At 57.9% G+C, this 23,813-nt stretch overlaps 1 protein-coding gene across 4 annotated transcripts in view; it reads left to right on the forward strand.

Moving 5' to 3' along the window:
• Positions 1–23,813, forward strand: part of GRM4 (glutamate metabotropic receptor 4) — a 117,112-nt gene that overhangs the window by 63,833 nt on the left and 29,466 nt on the right. For all 4 annotated transcript variants that reach the window (XM_032410003.1, XM_032410004.1, XM_032410001.1 and 1 more), the window contains exons 4-6: positions 15,643–15,778; positions 19,484–19,638; positions 21,724–21,864. In XM_032410003.1, coding sequence (XP_032265894.1) covers positions 15,643–15,778; positions 19,484–19,638; positions 21,724–21,864 — 432 coding nt within the window. The remainder of the gene's footprint in view (positions 1–15,642; positions 15,779–19,483; positions 19,639–21,723; positions 21,865–23,813) is intronic.

The raw sequence follows: 23,813 nt of genomic DNA on the forward strand, positions 1-23,813 counted from the left end.
CCCCCCCCCCCCCCCCCCCCCCCCAGGCCGGACATTTGGGGACATCCAGGTTGGCTCTGGTCCCAACAGACTGCCAGTTCTCTGCCAGTCTGTGGCTGCTGAGCAAGGCCTCATCTGTAAGGTGCAGGTTCCTTTCCCTCGATTCTGTTATCAAATTCTTTTTTGCCAAGTATATTTATTTCTGGGCACTGCTACGAATTCTTTTTGGGATGAGGCAGGTCTAAATGTAATTACAGTTGATCCTTGCACAGCACAAGGGTTAGGGATGCCAAACCCTGCGCAGTTGAACATCTGCATATAAGTTTTGACTCCCTCAAAGCTTAAGTATTAATAGCCTCCTGTTGACCGGAAACTTTACTGATAACGTAAACAGTTGATTAACACGTGTTTTGTATGTTATAGGTATATACTGTGCTATTCCAATAAAGCAAGCTAGAAAAAAGAAAATGTTATCCAGAAAATCCTAAGGAAGAGAAAATACATTTACAGCACTGTATTGTATCAAGAAAAATCCACATACAAGTGGACCTGCACAGTTCAAACCCCTGTTGTTCAAGGGCCAGCCGTTTATAGCTGGGAGAAGAGGTTTGGACACTTTTGTCTCCAGGAATCTCTGCATCTGGCTAAACAGTTGTTTTGGGGAGGGGGGGCTTCCTTGAGGAGGGGTGACGGGAGGAGAGTTAAAGGACAGGTGGGCCTGTCCCAGAGGAGCAGGAGGGTGTTCTGGGTGGGAGAACTGCATGACTGGTGTGGCTCTTCCTGACATCTTCCTCCTGAGAGTGAGGAAGGGCAGCCTTCCTGGGAGAGCAGCAGGCCTACGTGGGTTGGGGGAGCCTGGCCCATGGCAGAGAGTGCTGCCCCCCAGGAGTGCCACAGACTTGCTGTGTGTCTTTGGACAGCCACTCTTCCTCTTTGCCTCTCAGTTTATCCACCTGTAAAATGGGGATAATTGCAGTCCCTACTTGGCTGGCTATTGTAAGAATGACAAAAACAGGTGAATTAGCCATCAGAAAGGCCAAGAAAGGGCCCGAGGGGGGCTGATTTTGAGTCCTGAGACCCCAGTGGTGAGCACTTGGCCTCTTCCTGATTGGGGTTCTCCCCCCTCCCATTGTGACTGTCCTCCCCTTTCTTCCTGACTTGCATGGTGCCTTATATCCACGTCCCGTTTTGCTGTAGACAGAATGATCATATGGATATTCTATGCAAATTCTCATTTTTAATGAGCCAGAAGGAAAGCTAATGACCATTTTACAGACATTTTGGGACCCAAGGGAGGCTTTGGGATTGGGGAAAGAAGCAGGACAAGTGACAAGCAAGAGGAGAGGGGAGGGAGGGAGGAGAATGAAGATGGAGAGGGACACAGTTCCGGCTGCCGAGGGGGGTAGGGGAGAGGGAAGCACGGGCCCCATTTACCATCTCCCAGAGCCTGCCTTGCTTGCCTCATTTTATAGATAGGGAAATGGGCTCAGAGAGAGGAGGCAACTTGCCAGTCACCCCAGAAGGTGGGAGGAAAATATAACTATAACATTATTCAGGAAGAGAAACGTGCATGTTCTGCTCTGGACAATCCCTGGGCCTCCCCACTTTGGCCCTGGGTTCCGCCCAGCTCCCCATCTCTGGGGACAGTTCCTGGTTTAGCATGGTGCCCCTGGTCCCCAGAGCATACCTCACTGGCGCTGGGTCCTGGAAAGGAAAATGGAAAGGTGGAGGAGAAGGGGAAGATAAGCCGGAGGAAAGGAAAGTGGAGGCAGCCAAGACAAGGCTCTGGCTTGTGGGTCCTTATCTGTAAAATGGTCACTTAAGCCATGGGCTGATTGGGAGGAATTAATGAGAGAACATGTGAGCACTGCATGAACATAAGGGGCTGTGGAATAATGGGGGACTGTGCGTGTATGTGTGTGTGTGTGAGAGAGAGAGAGAGAGAGAGAGAGAAGAGACAGGATGGGGTGGGGGATGACAGAAGAGGAAAGCAGGGAGACAGGAGCTGAAGATGGAGCCAAGAGACTTTCTGGACAGTAGGCCAACTCCTAATTAATTAATTAATTAGTTCGTTCCTCAGCATCTGTTGTCTACTTCATAAATGGCTATCAGCTCCATGAGGGCAGGATTCTGGGTTGTCCTATTCATAGTTGTACCCACAGTGTCTAGGACAGCGCCTGGTGCTTAGTAAGTGGTTGCTAGTCAGTGAATGCTCTGAGCCCGGCAGCGGCCATCTCCCATAAATTTCATTCACTGTGCTAAGCTCAGTGATGGAGATGTTGGGATTGCTATGGGTGCCCAAGGAAGAAGGAGCCTAGGGATACCCATGAAGGCTTCCTGGAGGAGTGGGCCATGCACTGAATCCTCAAGAATGGACAGGGGCTGACTTGAAGGAGGAGCTTGGGAAGGGGAATTGGGCACAAAGGCAGAGAGAAGAGACTGAGCAAAGGGAGGAAGAGAGGGGCACCTTGGTGTGTGTCGGAAACTGTAGGTGCTGTTAGAGGTGGGGAGAGATGGGTGATGAGAGTGCAGGGCCTCAGGCGGGACTGGGCTGAGGAGTTTGGACTTTGCCTTGAGGGAGGTGAGAGCCACTGAGGCAGGGGAGTAGTGGAAGGGGATTGGAGTTTGGGTGGGGAGGTAGTGGGCCGGGCTGGGCAGGCTGAGGTTTGTGTGTGGGTGTGGGGCTCTGGTCTGGTAAGATGGTGTTGACAGGAGTGGGGGTGCACAATGGGTTATGGCTGAGGGGTCAGCTGGCTGCTTCCAGGTGAGGCTGGACCTGCCCAGGAGCACTGTGCCAGCCTGGGGAGGGGCCAGGGCGGTGTGGGTGTGGACTGTCTTAGGTGAATCACGGCCCCTCTCTGCGCCCTGGTTTCAATCAAAAAGGAGCACTCCCTCCCTCAGCTCTGCTATGCGGGATGAGGGTCAGCTGAGCATCCCTTTCCCAGCTCCCCTGCTCCTGGATGCTCCCCTGAGACCCACTCAAGGCTGTTCCCAGGATCTAGGCCTGGAGCCCCTGTCCGGGTCCCTGTCTCTCTGCTCCGAGATGTGGACTAACAGTGTTGGGAGAGCCTGGGGAAGTTTTTTGGGGTGAGGTGGGCACTGCAGCTCAGGGCCCACACTGGGGCCTCAGGCCCAGACCTTTGTCCATCAGCCTCTACTAACCTGAGTCCTGGGCAGCCCAGCACCTCAAGAGAGCCTCTCATGGCACGCTGGGTCAGGCCGGTGTCCGCTGCTGTCCTCAATGCTGTCCTTCCGCTGTCCTCTGCCGAAGCCAGTTAATGGAGCACGTACACATTCACCGTCTGGGTCCTCCCTCCCAGGCGTGGCTCAGCAGCCCCATTTTCTGGCTGAGGAAGCTGAGGTCCAGTGGGGTGAAGGGATTGCTGGGGTAGATCAATGCCAGGGCTGGACAAGGCCCCCCGGTTCGCTGCGTGTCCTGCTGTTCTGCCACCCCTCCTGCTGGCCTAGCCTGAAGAGGAGGGGGCGAGGACTGGTGTGGGAGAGGGTCCGGGAGGACTTCATTACCCAGTGGCTGCTTGTGGCAGGTGGGGGGTGGGGAGCCCGCCGCCGGCAGGGAGACATGCTTGGCCTGCCTGGGTAATTACATCTCAACATTTCATTTTGCTTGTCAGTTTCCACTTCCTGGGGATGTGGGCTCCTAAATATTTTATCCCGGCCTGCAGCCGCCTGTTCGTCCCTGGCCAGACCGCAGGCCCGGCAGCCAGCCCCTCGCCCCAGCCCCTGCCTGCCCAGCTGAGCCTCCGTCCCTGCTGTGGGGGTGGAGCTGGCCAGAGGTCATCTTCTTCACACCTCTGCCCCACACAGGGGTCCCCGCCACCAGCCCCTCATTGGCTTCTCTTCTCAAGGGGTCTGGTGTGAAGAGCCTAGGCAGACAACATTGCTGGAAATGAGGCTCTGTTCAACCACTGTTGGTTAGTACCTACTGTGTGCTTGGCACTCTGCTGGAAACGGGGAGTTAGAAAGGAGAAAGACACAGTCTCCCCTTAAAGGGGCGTATGGACTGATGGGGGAAGCCAACGATAATATTACAATATAAACACTTACTGAGTGCGTGTGCGCCTGGCAGCATTCAGAGCACCTTTCGTATATTCCCTTATTCTTCACACTCTAGTACAGGGACATAAGGCCCAGAGAGGTAAGTAACTTGTCCAAGGTCACCCAGCTAAGAAGTGGCAGAGCTGGGAGGCCTCATGCCCTGAAGCAGGGGAGTTACCGAATGGGCCCAGCTCAGGCAGAGGAGCGGCGAGCTGGTGGAGAGGGTGTGAGACGAGCCTAAGTGGGCACGGTGAGTTCCGGCTGGGGCAGAAGTCTGGCATGTTTCCAGGGGGAAGAGGAGGAGAAAGGGAGCCCCTACCGGTGTTGGGCGGGTAGAGGAGCAGGAAGGGTATTTCCGGCAGAGGGACCGGCTGAGGCTGAGGGTGGGAACGTCCGAGTTCACTTGGAGAAAGAGGTCCTGCTGTGGTAGAATGTGGAGTTTGAGGCCGAGGAGGCAAGGGGTGTCACCGGAGCTGGGGGTCTTGTTCTGTGCGGGGCTGCTCAGCAGAGGACTCTGAGCGAACACTCAGCAGTCCTGGGTCTGGCTGACCCCTGACTTGCTGTGTGAGCCTTGGGCAGACTCTTCCCGCTCTGAGCCAAATCTGAGAAGTGGGTAGGATTCCTTCAATCAGAGGATGCCGGCCCTGCCCACTGAGAGTGGGGGAAGGTGCGGCCTGGGGGGCTGTGTCGGGGCAGGGGTCTCCTGGGGAGAGGAAGCCCTGGGGGGAGACGGGTAGGAACCAGCCTCTCACCACCACCTGTCTTGAAACCTCTTTGCTTCCTTTTCTATTTTTTTCCCTGCCTTTCTCGCTTCAAAGGTGTTTTGCCTAAATGGGTTTGTGTTAAGATATTAGGTCGATCACTCAGCAAATTTCCCTCTGCTCAGAGCTGAGCGCCATGAATAATGCAGCTCTGAACAACGCTGCCACTGCCCAGTGGCCTCCTGGGAGGGGACAGCAGCACTCAGCTCAGAGGCACTGAGCCCCACGGCTGCCCTGACGAATCCCCCCAAACCTGCACCCTCTTCTCCTCCCAGATATCCCCTCGGAGGCCCGGCCTGTCCACGGGGCGACCCCTTCAGTCCTCACAACAGCCCTGAGTGTCTGGGGGTGGGGGTAATGTCATCCCGTGTTACAGACGCAGAAATGGACGTTCGGAGAGGTTGGGCAAAGGAGCTTTTACCACGAAGCAAGTAGGTGAAGTGAGACATGGGCCCCGCTGTGGCCACACTCAGCCTCTCCTGGTGTCACACCAGGACAGCTCTTTGATGCCTGTGTCCCCTGCACCCCCAGAGCCAGGCCTGTTCTCCACGGGGTGGAGGCAGAGGGAGAGGGTTTCAGCAGGAAGACAGGATTTGCCTCAGTTGGAGGGGCCACCGAAGCTGCTCGGTAAATGGTTGTTGGATGACAGGGATGCTGGACCCCGCCGTCAGTCACTAACCCCCGCCCACGGCACTCCCCAGCCAGGCCCCCCTCTGAGCCAGTAGCAGAGGGTAGGTGTGAATGGTGCCGAGGTGTGGTCCGGCTGGCCTGGCAGCTTCGAGGACGTGTGGACACACGACTCGTGTGCCGGCAGGCAGAGCTTCATGACCGTGTGGCTGTGGGGGGCCAGGTGTGGCGAGTGGTCACGTGAGGCTGTGTGGTCGCCGTGGGAGCTTGCGTGGCTGTGGGATTGGGTGAGTGGCGCCCGTGGATGGCCAGGTGTGTGTCCTGGTGGCCGCGAGGCTGCACACAGTTGTCATCCGGTTCGTGCCTGTGATGGGTGGGGCTGTGTGTGTCCTCGTGAGGGTCTGTGGCCCTGAGGTTGTGTGAGATTGTGATATGTGATCTGTGAGGGTGTGTGTTGCTGTGTGTGCATGTGTGTGCGTTGGGAGGGGGCGGCTGGGAGTGGTGGGAGGTGCTGAGATTATTCAGGAAGAGAAACGTGCATGTTCTGCTCTGGACAGTCCTTGGGCCTCCCCGCTTTGGCCCTGGGTTCCGCCCAGCTCCCCATCTCTGGGGACAGTTCCTGGTTTAGCATGGTGCCCCTGGTCCCCAGAGCATACCTCACTGGGGCTGGGTCCTGGCCCGGGCTGGGTGAGGAGGTCTCTGTCTTCCCGGCTCCTGCCCTCCTGCATGAGCAGCTCCTACGCCTACTCGCCTCACCTGTTCCGCGGAGGCCTTGGCTCCAGGAGGCAAACCCAGGCCTTCACAGACTCCACCGCACTTGACCCTCACTCCAACTCCACCCCGTGTGGCTTCTTTAAGTCCTTTCCCATGTTGCAGTTGGAAAGTCTGATGCTCAGAGAGGCTAAGTGACTTGTCCGAAGTCACACGGTGAGTCAGCCGTGAAGCCAGCATGCTCTGCCTGGGGATGGAGGGGCGGAGGGAGCTGAAGCAGGTGCAATACTCATGCTTTGCACAAACCTTTGGTGGAGTGCGATAGGGAGGCACCTCCAGGTGGGAAACCGGGGGACTGTCTTCCCCTCCCAGTCCCTTGGTACTGGGTCTTCCTGGCTCCAGCCAAATCTCTCACAGGGGGCCCAGCACTTCCCTAGGGCTGGAGTCATGCTGGCCACAGCAGGGAGGGTGAATATTCTACTTCATGCCCTTCTCCAACTGGCCCTGCTGTCTTCAGACTCTGAGGACCTGCCAGTTTGCATGGCTATCTTATACTTTTCTTCACTTCTTCTTTTTGTTGTTTTTTTTTAAGTAAACTCTACCCCCAACGTGGGACTTGAACTCATGACCCCAAGATCAAGAGTCGCGTGCTCTACCGACTGAGCCAGCCAGGGGCCCCTTCACTTGTTCTTCTTTTGCACATACATTTCCAAAGCGCTCATAGCAAGGAATTTGCATCTAGGTGGAGAAGTAAAATCTCAAGGCAAGGCAGGACTGAGAGAGATGTCCAGGTGTGTGTGATGTCCAGCCCCTGCGTGTGCATGGAGTTCACGAGTGCGTCCTGCAAGGGCAGATGCTGTGAATGGATTATCTTTGTAGCCCAGAGCCTGGCATGAAGTAGGTGCCAGGCGCAAAGTGCGTACCCAGTGCCTTTGCATACAGATGTCTGGGCACTCGGTGTGACCAGGCGGTGGCTCAGAGCGGAGGTCATGGTGGGTTGCAGGGCTAAGGGAGCTCCCAGAGGAGGTAAAAGGGTTTGAGCAGGTGCAGGTGTCCACCTTGGATTCCCACAGAGTCTCTGCCCCAACACCAGTGCTAGCAGCTCTGGCCCCTTCCACCCCCGTCAGTCGGGTACTCAGTGGCTCATTCATGCAGCAAGGATGAATCAGTGCCCGTCTCTCGAGCAGGTGTGGCATGATTGCTGGGCCCCTTGAGGCTCTGAGCGGAGTTGCAGACACTAAGGAGATAACCAAGGCCCAGTGAGGGAAGGCTGCAGAGGGTCACTGCAGCGCCAGGTGGGCGCCCTCCCGGCTGGGGGAGCAGCCTCTGCAAAGGCCCGTGGAGGCGGCGGAAGTGGTCGGATGGCAGGTTCTCATAGGGAGCCGGGTAAGGCTGGATGTTGTAGACCTCGAGTCCCTGTCTCTGTCTCCCTCTCTGTCTCTGTCTGTCTGTCTGTCTGTCTGTCTCTCTCTCTCTCTCTCTCACACACACACACACACACACACAGAGCCACAGAGGATTGTAGGCAGGGAGCTGTGTGTCAGATGGAGGCTGGAGTGGACACTAGATAGTGGGGAGTAGGTCCGGGAGCAAGAGCAGAAAGGGACGGTGGCCATGCACCAGGCCTGAGCTGCCCCCTGCCCTCCCCCGTGCCCCGCCACCCCAGAGGCCTTGAGCCCCCTGTGGAGCCCCAGACCCAGCTGGAACCAGAGCTGGTTGGAGTCTGGGCCCATCCTCACTGTCTCCCACAGCCTTACTTGGCCTGCAACTGCCGCGGGTCAGGGGCATTCTCTCAGAGCCTGGGCTCTTCCCGACCTCAAAACCCCTCAGGCCAAAGGTCTGCTGCCTGAAAACAAAAGTAGCACTGGATTAGTCACTGACCCCTCTGAGTAGCTCCCTTTCCTGAGAGCGGATTTGGGAAGAGGGCCTGGCTTTTGGAGCAGAAGGAAAGAAGGGCAGGGCCATGCGTGTGTCTGTGTGTGCGTGTGTGTGTGTGAGCGCTCGTGCATGTGTGTGGCCATACGGTCCAGGGTAACTCCCAGCCTTCCCCCCACCCCCCCTCTCTGCTGGGAACCTGTGGGAGCCTGGGGGCCCCCCTTGGGTTGTCTAACTCCCCCCACCTTTCTCTCTATGTTGTAATTTGCTGCCTTCACATTTTGCCATAATGTAGATTTTTCCACTTGATTTCCCAGGATTTGTCTTTTCATTGTTTTTCTCCCTTTTTAAATTTAAAAGGACAAACAAAAGAAAAAGCAAGGAAAAGAGAAAGAGAAAGCGGAGAGGAGCCCACGTCTGTGCTGGCCTCCTGAGGCTGCTTGCCTGCCCTGTGAGGGGACAGGCCTTCCTGGGCCACCTGCACGCTTCAGCCGCGGGGAAATTTCTCCTCCCTGGTCTGGAGCCCAGCACCCAGGTTGTAGAGTGTGATCCCGGGGCCCTGGGTGCTAGAGAGAGACCGGGTGGCTGTGGCGTCCCCCTGGGGAGCCATGGGTGCAGCGCCCTGTCCTGGCCACTCTGCCCCATGGGGCCCACCCCACTGCCTGCGTGCTAGCCGCTTAGCTCCTTCCTCAGGGCCTGGCAAGGGTAGGTCTCCTGGTGAGTGAATGAGAATAGGATGAGGAGACAGATGTCCAAGCCGGGAGGGTGAGACCCCTGGGGAGGAACCAGAGAGCCCAGGTCCCTGACTGCCCCCACCATGGGGGTGGGCTTGGCTGAAAGCAGGCTGCTCTGGTGGGAGGCCTTTTCTCTCTGCCTGCCCTGGCTGCCAGGGTGGGCACAGCCCACAAGGGGGGTGCTGTGAAGGCAGGGGATCTGGGGATTGCTTGGGGGGATGGCAGGATGGTGGGGAAGGCGTATTTAGACAGGTGGAGTGGGGAGAGCCATCTGGTGGGGGGCAGGGAAGTGTGGAGAGGAGGAGGCTGGGCGCAGGTACAGTGTGAGCAAACCCGAGTCCCCTGGGGCATTAGGGAGACCCCTCCAGGTGGGAAGTTTGGCTAACTGACTCCCCCTGGGTGTCCCTCAACGCAGCGCCCCTTCGTTCCTGCCCTGCTGGTTTCTGCCCGTCCCCGTCCTCAGACAAGCTCCCCGGATCGTCCGTGCTGATGGAGGGAGCCAGGCGCACACAATCCCGGGCAGCGGCGGACAGAAAAACGAGGTCATTTCAGCAGCGAGCTCTCACTTGAGGGTGGGATTTACAGGTCCAAAGTGTCTTCAATTCCTGGCTCGCAGGCAAGGCAGCAGCTCCTAGGGAAAAGTCAGAGCAGAGTCCAAAGCGGCCTCTGCCTCCTGAGCTGCACGGCCTGGCCTGAGCCCCGTGTCCTCTAGGACACACCAGAGTGGGCCGAGGGGATGCCGCCCCCACCTCCCGCCCTCACTTCACCCTGCTGGTTTCCTCCTCTGCCTCCAAGAGGTTTTCTGCCACTGCGAGTAGGCTGTCTGAGGGTAGGGGCTCTGGCTTCCTCCCGGCTGCGTCCTAGCATCTGGAACTTACCAGGCACCTAACGAGCTCAGTAAACATTTGTTGACTGCATGAAGGGAAAGCAGTGGGAGCACGTAGGCGGGGCGTGTTGGCCAAAGCATGGTGAAGCGTGGAGAAGCAGGCAGTGGGCCCCGCACCCAGGGGGCCGTCCCCTGCCACTGTGTGCTCCTGCCGGCCAGGAGGGCCGTCCCCTTGCACTCCTCCTCCGGCCGATCGCTCTCGTTTCTGGTCTTGCTTTTCCCAACTAGACCGTGAGCTCCAAGGGAGGGATCTTCCTTGCTATCATTTCTCAGCATCTGATTGTGCCAGGAACCGAGCAGGGCACTTCTCGAGTGGGAACGCATGAATGAATGCCTGAATGAATGAACGCACCAATGCACAGACCCGGCCTTGCCCTTGGGGAGTGCAGTGGGGGGCAGGCGCTGACACAGGTACATCGGCTGGACCTGAAGAACACCCGGAAGGGTCATCGGACCGCAAATGGAAAGGGCTCAGAGACCACAGAATACAACAGGAAACCAGGATCGAGTTTTGCTAGTGGGGTCTCTATGCCACATTCAAGTCAGGGCAGGTGCCTGGAGGGGAAGATAGGATTTCAGGAGCCAGAAGGCTGGCGGGCACCCCACTCTCCTCCCCTCCAGCGCACTGTGGATGCCACTGGGCTGGGAGTGGCTGAGGGGCTCCATTTCACAGATGAAAAATGGAGGCTGGGCTGTGTCCCGGTGTTCTCCATCAGGCAGCCCGCGTGAGGCCTAGAACACCGTCATTGCGGCTTGTGTGTGACAGGAGTTTTGTCTGGTTTGGGTTCTGGGGTCCACGTTCACTAAGCATTGACATTTTGCCATATTTGCTTCTGACTATTATTTAAAGAAAGAAAGTGCGGATTGTCTAGAAGCCAACTCCCCCCCCCCCCCCCGTCCCCCTTGCCCTGTGGAGACCTTCTCGGTCTCATTATTTTGCTTCCCTCCCTTGAGGTGACCACGACCCTGAAGGTGGTGGGTTCCCTTCTTGCTCTTGCTTAGTCATTCAGCATGCGTTTATTGAGCACCTACTATGTGCCCAGCACTGTTCTAGGCACTGGGGAGGTTGCAACAAGTACAACGGACAGGAGCTCCTGCCTTCACACGGCTTTTGCTCATATGGATGTGTATCTCCGTATATGCTAAGGCTTATTACATGTGGTCTTTAAGTTTCTCATAAACAGGACAGATCACTTTGCGATTTGCCTTTTTGATCAACTTCCGGTTCTCAGGATTTTTATTGTGCCAAAACATGAGAGCTGTTTTCTTTCCATTGTACAAACACCACAGTTTATCCGTTCTTCTGTTGTAAAATATTTAGGTCATTTCCGTGTGTTTGCTGTTTCAAACAGTGCTGCGGCGCCCGCCTGCGTGGGGCTCCTGGGGCCCGCGTGCGGGTTCTGCGCCCCCACAGGGGCCGTGCCTCCACACTCCACTTTACTACATGTCGCCACGTGGTCTCCAAAGGGTTCGGTGGACCCTCCCCCACTGAATGGTCCAGCTTTCTGGGAGCAGCAGCAGGGCCTTGAGGGTTGGGATCATCCTCGTCCGTTTTGACCAGTGGGAGGGGAAGGTGTGGAGAGAGGGCGGGCTGGGCCCTCACTGCAGGGCTGGGGGAGGGAGGGCGTGGGAGGTGGGGCCCAGGGAGGTGAGGGGATGCCCCAGCGTTCACTGCTTGTTCAGTTGGCGCTGTGACAACACAGGCCAGAAGCCACAGAGGGCTGGCCCCGATTTGAAACCCCCTGGTGCCGGGGCGAGAGCCTCAGCTGGAGGTGGTCTTTGCCCCAGCTGCCGCGTGCCCCTGGCCAAAGGGCGGCTCCTGTCCGGCCTCCTTCTCCTCGCTCCTTGCCCAGCGTGGGCCCGGAGATCTCTGAGGTCCCTACGCGTCCATGTGCTCAGATGTGCTTGGCAAGTGGCTGTGGCTTCGTGCCCATGGTCCTGCGAGTGGACGCACTGACCTGGTGGACAGCAGAGCTTGCAGCTGGCAGCTGGGTGCTCACTGGGGGGCTGGGAGGTTGGGGTGTGGAGTGAGGGGCTTGCTAAGGGGGGCTCCAGAGGACCCCCAGACTCCTCCATGCCCCTTGCCTTCTTATGATCCTGTGCCTGGAGTCTGAGAGAGGTAGAAGGTTCTAGCTTCTGAGGGGAGATAGGGAGTAGGCTTGTTCCTTGTTCCTTAGGTTTAATTCAATTCTGTTTACTGTCCGTATTTTATCCAAAGTGAGAGGGCACAGGGCGAAAGGAGTAGGGGTGCAGAGAAGGGCGCCCTCCCTGCTAGAGAGGTTTGCAAAAGGCATCCCAGGCGGTATTAGCCACAGCCCCCACAGTGATGGCGATGGATCTGCAGCGGCTGGGATGGCGGGCAAGAGGGCTGGCGGGCTTGGCGTGTGATTGGGGGCTGCAGGAAGTAGGCGTCCGCAGAGACCCAGTGACCCAGGCCTTTTCTTTCTCTGCCTGAGAGAGGGTCTGGACACAGACCCCGATTGCAGTCCCACTACGGGCTGTGTGACCTCCGGGGGGCTACCCAGCACGTCTGAGCCTCAGCCCTCATCTGTAAGATGGGACTATTAGCCCCTGCCCTGGGAGGTGTGAGGACTCCCTGCCAGGCTTGCAGGGGCTGCTTCAGTAAATGCTGGGCCCTCGGGGGCTGTTCCGGTCCTCTCTGGCTGCAGCGGGGGCCGGGAGGGCAGCTAAGGTAGAGGCTGTGCTACTCGCTACTGGGAGCTCGTGTTACACCAGCAGAGGCCCTGGTGAACCAGCCGCTTAATCCCTATTCTGGGGTCCCTGAGCAGCCAGGCTGACATTTGGGCCACAGTGCACCGGGATCCTGTGGGTACTTGGCTTCTCACCTCAGGGCAGTGACAGCAGTGGGCACTTCCTCCAGAGCAGGCCGTGTGCCCAGATGTGCCCATGTCTACAGGCCGCAGGTGTTTCCTTGACCTTGTTCCCCAACCCCTTCCCCACGTGGCCTGAGCCATGGCACAATGGACTGGCTGAAGGGGTGGCTGTGGGAGCCAGACGGCCTGTGTTTAAACCCCCACCCTACCCCTGGCTATCTGCGTGACCTTGGGAAGCCCCTTAACCTCTCTGTGCCTCAGTTTCTTCGTCTAGAACTTGGAGATGTGCCGATGACACCCCAGTTGAATGAATCCATGTAAGATTTGCAGAGTTATATTCAACACGCAGTAGATGCTTCTTAAACCGTTCCCTGGTGTTTTCGAGCTCTGCCGAACCCCCCAAACTCCCCTCCAGTCGCCTCCTCCTCTTGTGGTTGTAAGAGTACCCTGCTCAGACGGTACTCCTGTCTCAGGTACCTCGAGGCTCACTCACATTCTAGCTGACGGAGCTGTGGTCATTTAATTCTTCTTCTCCCCAGAGAAAAGAAATGTGCAAGATATGCCCGGGGCTGTCAGTGGGGCTGGGGGGCCGGGACCACCCCCGCGGATCCTCCTAGGGGGGCATGGCCCAGAAATAAAACCTGATCTGCAAGTTTCTTCCCGTTGGAGGACAATTAACTCCCATTCCCTGCTTCCCTCCCTTCTGCCCCTGGCCCCCCTCTTCCCTCCTGGAGCCAGGTGGCTCATCCTCACCCCCCCCCCCCCCCCCCCCCCCCGGCCGCCCGCCCGCCCCCCCCCCCCCCCCCCCCCCGCCCCCCGTCCAGCCGCTTCCCCTTGTCCATCTGTCTCTCCAGATGGGGGGGAAATGTCACAATTGGCCCACTTTCTAACTGGAAAGGAACCATATGGAGGGTTTAGCCAGAAGCTGAGCGTCTGCCCAGCCGCCATTAGGGCAAGGCCAGCGCTGTGGGCAACAGAAGGGCTCCCCTTGGCTCTCTCTGTGGGACCCGCGTCTGGAGAGACCAGTCCTGCCCAAGGACCCTGCCTCCTTCTCTCCCTTCCCTGGGATCTTCTGGTGGCCCTGGTCTTCTCTAGTGCTTGGGACTTCTTTGGTGCCTTAGGAGAGAGCCAAGGAGCTTGGCCAGCCTGCAAGAGGCAGAAAGTAAGGGAGGTGGGTTCTAGTCAGGGGCGGGGGCAGAGGACCATGGCTGCTTTGCCAGCCGTGGAGAACCAGAGGGTCCACTTCTTGGGGACAGGGATGTGAGTGCGTGTGTGTCATTTGGCCCCAGGCCTGGCAGGTGCCTGGCATAGAACAATCCCCCTTCTAGCGGGTGTACCTTGTTTCTCCCCAGAATGCCCCCTATCTGGCTGTGTATGCCTACTCCCTCAGACTCAGCTCAGGGTCACCGCCTTTGGGCAGCCTTCCCTGGTTGCCACCTCCCTGCCCAAAGGTAGAGGCTCCTTCTTGAGTGGGGCTGGGTGTTGGCATTTCTCCTGGTGAGGCCGGTGGGTGGGCCTCCCACAGAGGGGCATGGAGTCTGTGCAGGAGCGTCAGGTGGCCCCAGCATGCGCCAAGAGACCATTTGGAGGCCCACAGGTAGCAGCCAGGTACCCAACCGAGGTAGATGGTTTGAGGCATTGCTGGGTCCCCGAGGGATCGTGTTTGGGGTGGAGCTGGGCTGAGACCTTTGAGTAGGACCCGGAGGAGACTGACAGTCTTAGATAAAGGATCGGCTTCATTAAGAATAATCCCCCATGCTTTTCTATCAGCTGAGCCCTGACTCTGCCACCTGGGGCGCTGGGGTTCTTAATCCAGGGAGGCTCCCTGCTCTGTATTGCAGTAGGGGCAGGGGACTGTGTGGCTTTGGGCAAGCTACTTCTCCTCTCTAGGGTCCTCGTCTGTCCAGGGCTGTTGATAACAGCAACAGTACTCCTCAAGTGCTTTTGTACCAGGAGGTCAGCTGGGATTTCAGTGCACGGAGGACACCTGTCCCCCGCCCGCACTGGATGCATGCCTAAGGCTAGGAACTGGCTGGGTGAAGTCTAAGGTGCTCCCAGGGTTTCTGTGAGCCCCACAGCCTGGGTGTGAATCTGGCCCTCGAGGTATTGACTCTGAGTTCTGGATGCTTCCAATGGCCTGGGGGCTGGGCTTCTTGTAGGGGAATGAGCTCAAGAGATAGTCAGGCCCTGGCCCCGGGCCCCTCCTCCAGGAGCCACCTAGGTGGCAGTGGGCCAGAGGAGGAGAGACGGGAGGGCTCCCAAAGACCCCCCGACCCCTTCAGAACTCCTCTGGTCACCCCACCTGGAGCACTCCGTTAGAATGGTTTTCCTGGGGGCTCTTGAACTGGGACTGGGGGTAGAGGCGTCAAGGCACGCTGTGGGAGCTGGGGAGCCCCACCTACTGAAGACCTCGGAAAGGAGAGCCTAGGACGACGTGGAGCGATGGGCCTGAGATGGACGGGTGTGAGTCAGCAGCTGTGCGCAGGGCTCTTGTCAAGGGGCCTGTTGCTGAGCACGTGATCCGGGGACAAGAGCCCTGGGAGGTGTGTGTGGATGTGGGTGCATGGTGTGCTGATAGCCCAGGGTGGGCAACTTGCTCTCTTCTCAGATTTACTCCTCCAAAAAAAACTTATGAGGTGGTTTCAATGAAAATAACCATCATTTACTAAGTACTCCCTGTGTGCCAGATATTCTTGTATTTATGTGCACTAACTCGCTTAGCTTTGTAACGACCCTGTGAAGTAAGTAGTATTATCTTCACTTTATAGATGATGTATTTGAGGCACAGAGAGGCTCAGTAACCACCCTGAGGTCACACAGCAGTAAGTAGCAGAGCTGAGATTTAAACGCGGGCCGTCTAGCTCCTAAACAGGATGCTGTATTGCCTCTTGCTGGAAGCCTCTGTTTTATATAGGGGGGTACTGAGGCACAGAGAACTGAAGTGACATGCCCAGGGTCATCCAGCTGGTGAGTGGTGGAATCCTGAGTTGTACCGTGGCTGTTCTCCAGTCTGGGCCTGGAGATCAGGACGTGGGAGCTAGGAGTCTGGGTGGGGGGCCGTGGGCAGCCCCTGGCCTCCGTCTCCTGGAGGGAGTGTGTGTTGGGGGGCGTGGGGTGAGACAGGGAGAGACTGGCGCTGCCCAGCTTCCCCCGGGGCTGACTGGCGCCCCTTCCCACAGGGGGCGTGTGCATCGCTCAGTCGGTGAAGATACCGCGGGAACCTAAGCCGGGGGAGTTTGACAAGATCATCCGGCGCCTCCTGGAGACCTCAAACGCCAGGGCGGTCATCATCTTTGCCAATGAGGATGACATCAGGTGAGATCAGGCCGCAGCTGGGAGGGGATTGGGAGCCGGTCATGGGGAGAGCTATGGGTCCTGCTGGAGACCTTCCTAGACAAGCCCGACCCCACTGTAGGATCCAGACAGGTGGGGTGGGAGACCCCTCAGGTTGGGGCACAGGCTGCTGCTAATGGGCACCCCTTCCCCCGCCTCCTCATTTCCTGCATCCATTCTACCAACTGGGGATGGTAAGCAGGTACTTTAACAGTGGGGCTAAGGCCCTGGGCTTTCAGCCAAAGCACCTAGGTTCTAATCCTGCTCTCCCTCCTCCTAGCTGTGTGACCTGAGGCAAGTTTCTCAACCTCTCTGTGCCTCTTTTGTGCTTTAAAAAAAGGTGGGGGCACCTAAGGATGCCTGCCTGATAGTGTTATTTGAGAACTGAATGCAGGAATGTGCATAAAGGGCTTCGAGCCGAGTCCGGCATGCAGCAGGTGCCCAGGGCATGCAGAGCCCCTGTCAGCCCCTGGCTCCCCTCTTTGGCAAAGCTTGGAGTAGTGGGAAGAGGCCTGGGCTGTGGGTCCAGTCCCGGCTTGGGTACACACTCACGGTGGGCAGTGTCGTCCCCTCCCTGGGCCTCAGTCTCTGCATGTGCAGAGGAAACAGGTGGACTTTTGGGTGCCAGGACCATGCAGTGCAAATGCTGGGCCAGCCCAGCTCTCTGCACGTCTGCTTCTGGCCCTGAGTCAGAAGCTCGGGTGCACTGAAAAGCACCCATCTTAACCCACTTTCCTTCCTCCTGCCTCTTCCCCTGCTACTACCTCTCAGACTGATGTCAGAGCCAAGATGGGCCAGGCGTCCGCCATTGTCCTGTTCGGCGGGGAGAGACACAAGCTCTGAGCTCAGGGAGCCCTAGTCTGAGGGGAGACACAGTCCTGCCTCAGGGAGCCTCAGTCTGAGGGGTAGACACAGCCCTGCCCTCAGGGAGCCCCAGTCTGAGGGGGAGACACAGCTCTGCCCTCAGGGAGCCCCAGTCTGAGGGGGAGACATAGCCCTGCCCTCAGGGAGCCCCAGTCTGAGGGGGGAGACACAGCCCTGCCTCAGGGAGCCCCAGTCTGAGGGGGGAGATACAGTCCTGCCCTCAGGGAGCTCCAGTCTGAGGGGGGACACAGCCCTGTCCTCAGGGAGCCCCAGTCTGAGTTGGGGGAGACACAACCCTGCCCTCAGGGAGCCCCAGTCTGAGGGGAGACACAGCCCTGCCCTCAGGGAGCCCCAGTCTGAGGGGGGAGATACAGTCCTGCCCTCAGGGAGCCCCAGTCTGAGGGGGGAGATACAGTCCTGCCCTCAGGGAGCTCCAGTCTGAGGGGGGACACAGCCCTGTCCTCAGGGAGCCCCAGTCTGAGTTGGGGGAGACACAACCCTGCCCTCAGGGAGCCCCAGTCTGAGGGGAGACACAGCCCTGCCCTCAGGGAGCCCCAGTCTGAGTTGGGGGAGACACAACCCTGCCCTCAGGGAGCCCTAGTCTGAGGGGAGACACAGCCCTGCCCTCAGGGAGCCCCAGTCTGAGGGGGACACAGCCCTGCCCTCAGGGAGCCCCAGTCTGAGTTGGGGGAGACATAGCCCTGCCCTCAGGGAGCCCCAGTCTGAGGGGAGACACAGCCCTGCCCTCAGGGAGCCCCAGTCTGAGTTGGGGGAGACACAGCCCTGCCCTCAGGGAGCCCTAGTCTGAGGGGAGACACAGCCCTGCCCTCAGGGAGCCCCAGTGTGAGGGGCGTCAGAGACACAACCCCTGCACTTGCAGAGAAGGATAAGACAGTAGATATGGTCCTCCCCAGACCTCCTCCCTCAGCTGGCTGGCCTGAGGTGTCAAGCCTGCTGTGCCCCCGGCCTCCCCTGCCCTCCAGCCCAGCCAAAGCTGCCTGTCTGCCCCTGCCCCCATGTGTCTCCCTCCCTGTTGCTAACCAGTGTCCATCCGAGTCCCATTCTTTCCAGCACTTTCCCCACTTGGTAAAGACCCCATCCTGGACCTGAGTTGCAGCAAAACTTATCTCCCCCTGGAGACATTGCCAGGTCCCTGCAGGGATGGAGTGGGAAGTTCTGGAAGATCATTAAGGCCACAAAAGCCAACAAGACCAGCTCTAAGGACGGTGTCTCAGGCAGCGAAAGGCTGGGAAGGGGGAGTCAGAGGCTACTGAGCCCAGGGGCTGCTCCTGACCCCCTCAAGGTTTACAGGCCCCCTACATTCTGCCTCAGGACATTCCTGTTGCCCAAAGGTCTGCCAGCTCCTGGAGCAGGAGGGCCCCTTCAGAAGTCCTTTCCCTCACTTAAATCACCGGTCCCTGCACTCCTGTCCCCACCCCACCCCCAAAGCCCGGCACTCAAATCCCACCCCCCACCCAGAGGTGCGCCCCGCTCCAGGCCTGCTGCTTAGCTCAGATGGACCCATGTGCTGGGAGGGGAGGATGAAGGCACTGGGCCTCATGTCCTAGACAAGAGGCACCTAGGGGAGGGACTGACTCCAGAGGGAACTGGCAGCAGGAAGTGGGGGGGGGGGGGCAGAGGCGTTTCTGGAAATCCAGTGCATTTTCAGAAGCAAACAGAAGTAAAAATAAACCCAGGTGACTTTGCAGGGAGGGAGGCCTGGGAGCTCTGGTCAGCTCTGGCTGGCCAGATGCAAGTGGGTATTTATAGGGCTGTGGGTGTGGCTTCTGGGAACAGCCCCCCCCCCGCCCCGCCCCGATTTTTGTGCCCTGGGCGGGGAGCTGCAATAGATTTGAGGGGTCTGGGATCGTCAAGAGTCAGGAGCTACTGGAGGAGGGAAGGCGTGGGCTCTGGGGCCTGGAAACCTGTTTCTCCCTGACAGCCCCAGGCTGTCCCGCCCCTGCCCCGGCTCAGCAGCCGCTCCTGAGCCCTGGTGGCTGTGTCCCAGTTTCTAGTAGCACAGCCTCTTGCCTGCTGTGTGATCCTGAGCAAGGTGCTTGCCTCCTCTGTGTTCCAGTCTCCCCTTCCCCCACCCCCCCATGGGAGGAGCCGGGTTGGGGGAATTCTGCCCAGTCCTCGCTGGTTTTCTCCTCCCTGAGTGCCTCCTGTGGGCGCCGCTCTGTGCTGGGCTCTCGGGTCCCTGATTTGATGACAACTGCTGTCACAGTAGGACTGTGGAGGGGGTGAGCACCTGCCTCGCACCCTTTCATCCATCCAGGAGGGTGTGGGAAGCAGCTCTTCAGAGGCCCTAGGCTTTTGGCCCAGAAAGAGATGGGGTGGAGAGGGCTCTGCTGGGAGGGGAGCAGCGAGAGCGGAGGGGTAACCGTGTAGACAGGTATGTGTGTGTGTGTGTGTGCGCGCGTGTGTGCGTGCACACATATAAATGTGAGAAGGAAACCAGATGTGGCTGTGGGATTAGGGCCAGGGTGGCATGAACCTGAGGACACAGACTGAGCAGGTGTAGTGCTGGGGGCCTGAGTCAGATCCGGGGTGCGCACGCACCTAGGGAAACAGGTATGGTCTTACGAGGACAGATGTGGCCCTAGGGGCAGGAGTGGGTGTGGGGGAGCACCCTGGGCCTAGAGAAAAGTGTGGGCCAGGGGCCGGAGGAACCATGGGCCTGGGGGAACAGGCATTGGCTATTCGGGGGACATGTGTGTGCCTGGGGGGGTTCAGCCAAGGGCCCCCGCAAACAGGGGTGGCCAGGGCGGGGCAGTGGCAGGGGCAGACACGGCTGGGCTGGGCTGGTGTGTGTTCCCACAGGCGTGTGCTAGAGGCCGCGCGGAAGGCCAACCAGACTGGCCACTTCTTCTGGATGGGCTCGGACAGCTGGGGCTCCAAGAGCGCACCCGTGCTGGACCTGGAGGAAGTGGCCGAGGGTGCTGTCACTATCCTCCCCAAGAGAATGTCTGTACGAGGTAAGCCCGGCAGCCCCGGACTGCGCCCCCCCCGCCTGCCCCCACTGTCCGTGTGTTCCCCAGCTGTTCCTTCTTACTGTCCCCCTACTCCATTCCTCGCCCACTCCTCATCTTCCTGCATCCTGTCTTTCCTCTTCCTTGGCCCACACCCTCTCTGTGCTGATGCTCGAGGCTGGGTGGCCTTACCAGTTACACTCGACCCAGCAGGATTCAAATCCAGATTCAGGAGCTTTCTTCTCCCTTCTCAGATATTTTCAGGTGTGGGAGGTGTGTGGCACATACAGGAAGCTTATTTATCAAGGACTTTTCCTTCATCTCCACACCCTTCCATCCCTTCTCCCATCTGGGACCGAGAGCCAAGGCCCTCGCCCTGCCTGGGGCATGTCCTCTGTCAGAAGGGCCTGGGAGCTGCCAGCAGGAGACAAGAAGAAGGTGATGTGCCAGGTTCTCCCTGCAGGCCCTGCCCGGGTCTGGCAGGCCCTCGGTGGTGTCGGGGTTGGGTCTATCCTGTCTGGCATCCCTTCCTCTTGGGGCAGAACCCACAGTCACCCTGGGTAGGACTGGTCTGCTCTGGCCGGAACCTCGCTGTGAGTGAGGTGTGAAGTTCCCATTAGTGGCCCAATTTGGCAGGGACCTCCCTGTCCTCACCACAGGGGAGACAGGCTCCCAGGGCCTTCTCCCCTGCTCCTGCTTCGTTAAATAGAGGCCAGCATTGATGTTGCTGGGAAGGCCTGCAGACATCCGTCTCTACGGAACTTTCTGAGAGACCAAGGCCTGAGCACGGGAGGCCCTTGCTCAAGGTCACAGGCAGCGTACTCCCTTTACCCGGAGGTAGAGGCCGCAGAAGTTCCCATATTACCCTTCTCAGCCTCGAGCCATAATAAACACAAAACAGTAGTGACTGTGGCTACTGGGAGACATCTCGTTTAGTCTTTCCAGCGACCCCATAAGACACTTTTTTCCACATTTAGTAAATGAATACATTAAGGCTCAGAGAGATGGAGCGACATATAGTGGCTATTAAGTGGCATACTTGTCTGACAAGTCCCTTTTCTCTCTGCGATACTAGAGAAGACTTTGAGCAGTGGTTCTCATCCAGGGGGCGATGTGACCCCCAAGGGACATATGACAAAGTCTGGAGACATTTTTGGTTGTCACAACGAGGGAGTGATGCTGCTCGACATCCTGCCCCCCACAACACATAATGATCCAGCCCTAAGCATCAGAAACGCCAAGGCTGGGAAAGCCTGCCCTCGCCCAGTCCCTCACCAATGTCAGCATTCTCCTACAGCTCCCACAGTCACAGAGCCCCCACTTGAACCCTGCCCTAGTGTGGACCCTACTGAACTTTCAGGCCTTCCGGCCCACCCCCAGCAGCTCGGTCAATGATGCATGTTCCTGGGAACGGTCATGGATGTAGAAGGGGCACTGGGTGGGAGAGAGCAGGCACTTTTCACTCGCCAGCCTGCCCGCCTTGGGGTGAGGTTTTCTGGGCTTAGAGCAGAGGCGGTGAGTCCCCTTTGGAACATCTGGAGGAGGAAGCCGTGTCTGTCATCGATGGAGAAGTTCTGGACTCGAAGACAGAAGATCCAGGCCCTTCCTGGTCTTGCTGTGTGACCTGGGTCATCCCCTACCCTCTCTTGTTTGGTCTCCTCTTCCCAACCAGAGAGCGCAGGTGCTCCCAGCCTTGGTCACCACCCCCACCAGCCTCTCTGCTCTAATCTCAGGACCCCCAGGTGGCTCCTTCTCAAAGAGGCCCGATATTAGCATTTTGGTGGTTAAAAGGCCAAGCATGAAGCATCCTCACCGCACACTTCTCTTCCATAAAGGCAGCAGAAGCAATGTGCATTCTACACATGCTTCCCCTGGGACTTAATACAGCTCTTTTCATTTTGAATGAAATGAAACGCTCCACATTTTGTTTTTTCTGGCGGGGCCCTGGATCAGAGGCTGTGCTCTTCCCTTCCTCTCTCCCTCTGCCTGGGCCATCTCTAAACCTGGGGTGGGGGGGAGTGGAAGCGGGGAGGGCTGGGGGCAGGTGGGGAAGGCGGGGCGCGAGGCCCTGACGTCCTGGTTCCCTGGCAGGCTTCGACCGCTACTTCTCCAGCCGCACGCTGGACAACAACCGGCGCAACATCTGGTTTGCCGAGTTCTGGGAGGACAACTTCCATTGCAAGCTGAGCCGCCACGCGCTCAAGAAGGGCAGCCACGTCAAGAAGTGCACCAGTGAGCACGCGCGGGGCGGGGCCAGGGTGGGCCCTGGGTCGGGGGTGGGCCTACCACCGGAGCGGGGGCGGGGAGAGGGGCTGGCGCCTGGGGGCGGGGCTGGGGGACCCAAGGGGGGGGGGCGTGGGGGGGTGGGGGGCGGGGCCTTTCGGATCAGAGGCCTCCGGGGTGGGAGGGCTTAGAATCCAAGAAACCGCGTGCTCTCAGCCATCCATGATGCTGCTGGCGGGAAAGCAGTTCTGTCCGGCTTGCGGCCACCTCGGGGTTCATCTGAATGTCCCTAGGATGAGCCCACAGAACTGACCCTAGCTGCCCCGTGTGGGAGTCCAGATGCTCACTGGTCTGAGCATTCTGCAGAAACCATCTCTAACCCCCTCACGGTTCCCTCGGTCGTTCAACAAACACCGGTTTGACTCCCAGGGTGTGCCTGGCCCTGTTCTAAGCACTGTGGATATAGCACTCAACGAAAGAGTCAAAAATCTCTTGGAATTTTTATCCTAATAGGAAAACGTTTAAACAAGATAAATAAGTGAACTATATAGAATATGTCAGAAAGAAAATGTGCAGTAGAAACAACTAAAACAAAAAGATGGCTTTCCTGTAAAGGTAACATTTGAGCAGAGTCCTGAAAAGGATAGGGAATGGGCCACAGGAGGATGGGACAATGGATCCATTCTACAAATTGGAAAACAGAGGCTCAGGTAGGTAAAGGGACCTGAGTTCCCATAGATGGAAAATGGTGGAGCCCGATTTGAACCCAGGTGGGTCTGAGCTCTAGGCTCTAAGTCCCCTAGGGTAGCTATCATGGTGTGTCCACATTTGGACACATTCAGATGTGGGTCTCTCTGTACTCTTGGTCTGGGCAGCTCTGCAGCAGAACCTTGCCTCAGTGACTTTGAGGGAGCTCTGGGTGTCTTCAACATGAGTGGTACCTGTGGGAGGATGGTGAACTCCCTCTTGTATCCTCCTGGACTGATCGGTGTAGCTTGGGCAGAGGGCCAGATGAGCAAGGGGCCACTGGCCTGGGTGCAGGGACATGCTGCATGGAATCTTAGGCAGTGGGGAGATCCCCCCAGGGCCAGGGGAGGAGGAAGCTGGATGAGGTTGGTGGGCATGTGGGGAGGATGCTGCCCTCTGGTGGCCAGGGCCTTCTGGGAATCAGAAATATTGGCCATTTAGGACCGTGGGTATCCCCCCTCCCCTCTCCATCCCTGGGGCCCAGCAGGCATGCTCACGTGTGGGTTGTATGTGGTAGTGTGTGTGCACACATGGGTGTGTGTGACTGTGTGTACATAAGTCAGTATGTCTAAGAGAGAAGGGGTATGTGTGCGTTTGTCTGACGTAGGGGCTTATGTTTCTGGGTGAGCCAATAACCATAAATACCACTGCTTGTTGTGCATCTACTGCGTTCCAGATGCTTTAAAGGCATTATCTCATTTCGCTCTTACAACAGCTCTAGGGGCTTTTGTGATCCCCATATTATAGAGGAGGATATGGAGAGTCAGAGAGGCCAAGCTGCTTGCCGAAGGCTGCACAGTAAATGCCTTCATCAGGCAGTAATCACAGCGGAGGTTTAAGAAGTGCAAACGTGACAGCACGGGAGACTGAGCGTTCGTGGGTAGGGTGACCGTACAGCTTGGTGACTCCTTTTCTCCTGGCCGAATTTTAGAAAAATCCCATTTATTACTATTTTTTAAAGATTAATTTATTTATTCTAGAGAGAGAGAGAGCACAAGCAGGAGGGACAGAGGGAGAGGGAGTAAGAGTCTCAAGCGGATTCCATGCTGAGATGGAGCCTGATGCGAGGCTCGATCTCCTGACCCTGAGATCATGACCTGCGCCAAAACCAAGAGTTGGATGCTTAACCATTGGCGCCACCCAGGTGCCCCTAAAAACATCCCTTTTATTCTTAAAAAGTGCCTAAATGGGGTAGAAAATTGTATAGTCAC

The sequence above is a fragment of the Phoca vitulina genome, unplaced genomic scaffold (genome assembly GCF_004348235.1).
Source record: "Phoca vitulina isolate PV1807 unplaced genomic scaffold, GSC_HSeal_1.0 scaffold11, whole genome shotgun sequence".
In the NCBI taxonomy this organism is placed as follows: Eukaryota; Metazoa; Chordata; class Mammalia; order Carnivora; family Phocidae; genus Phoca; species Phoca vitulina.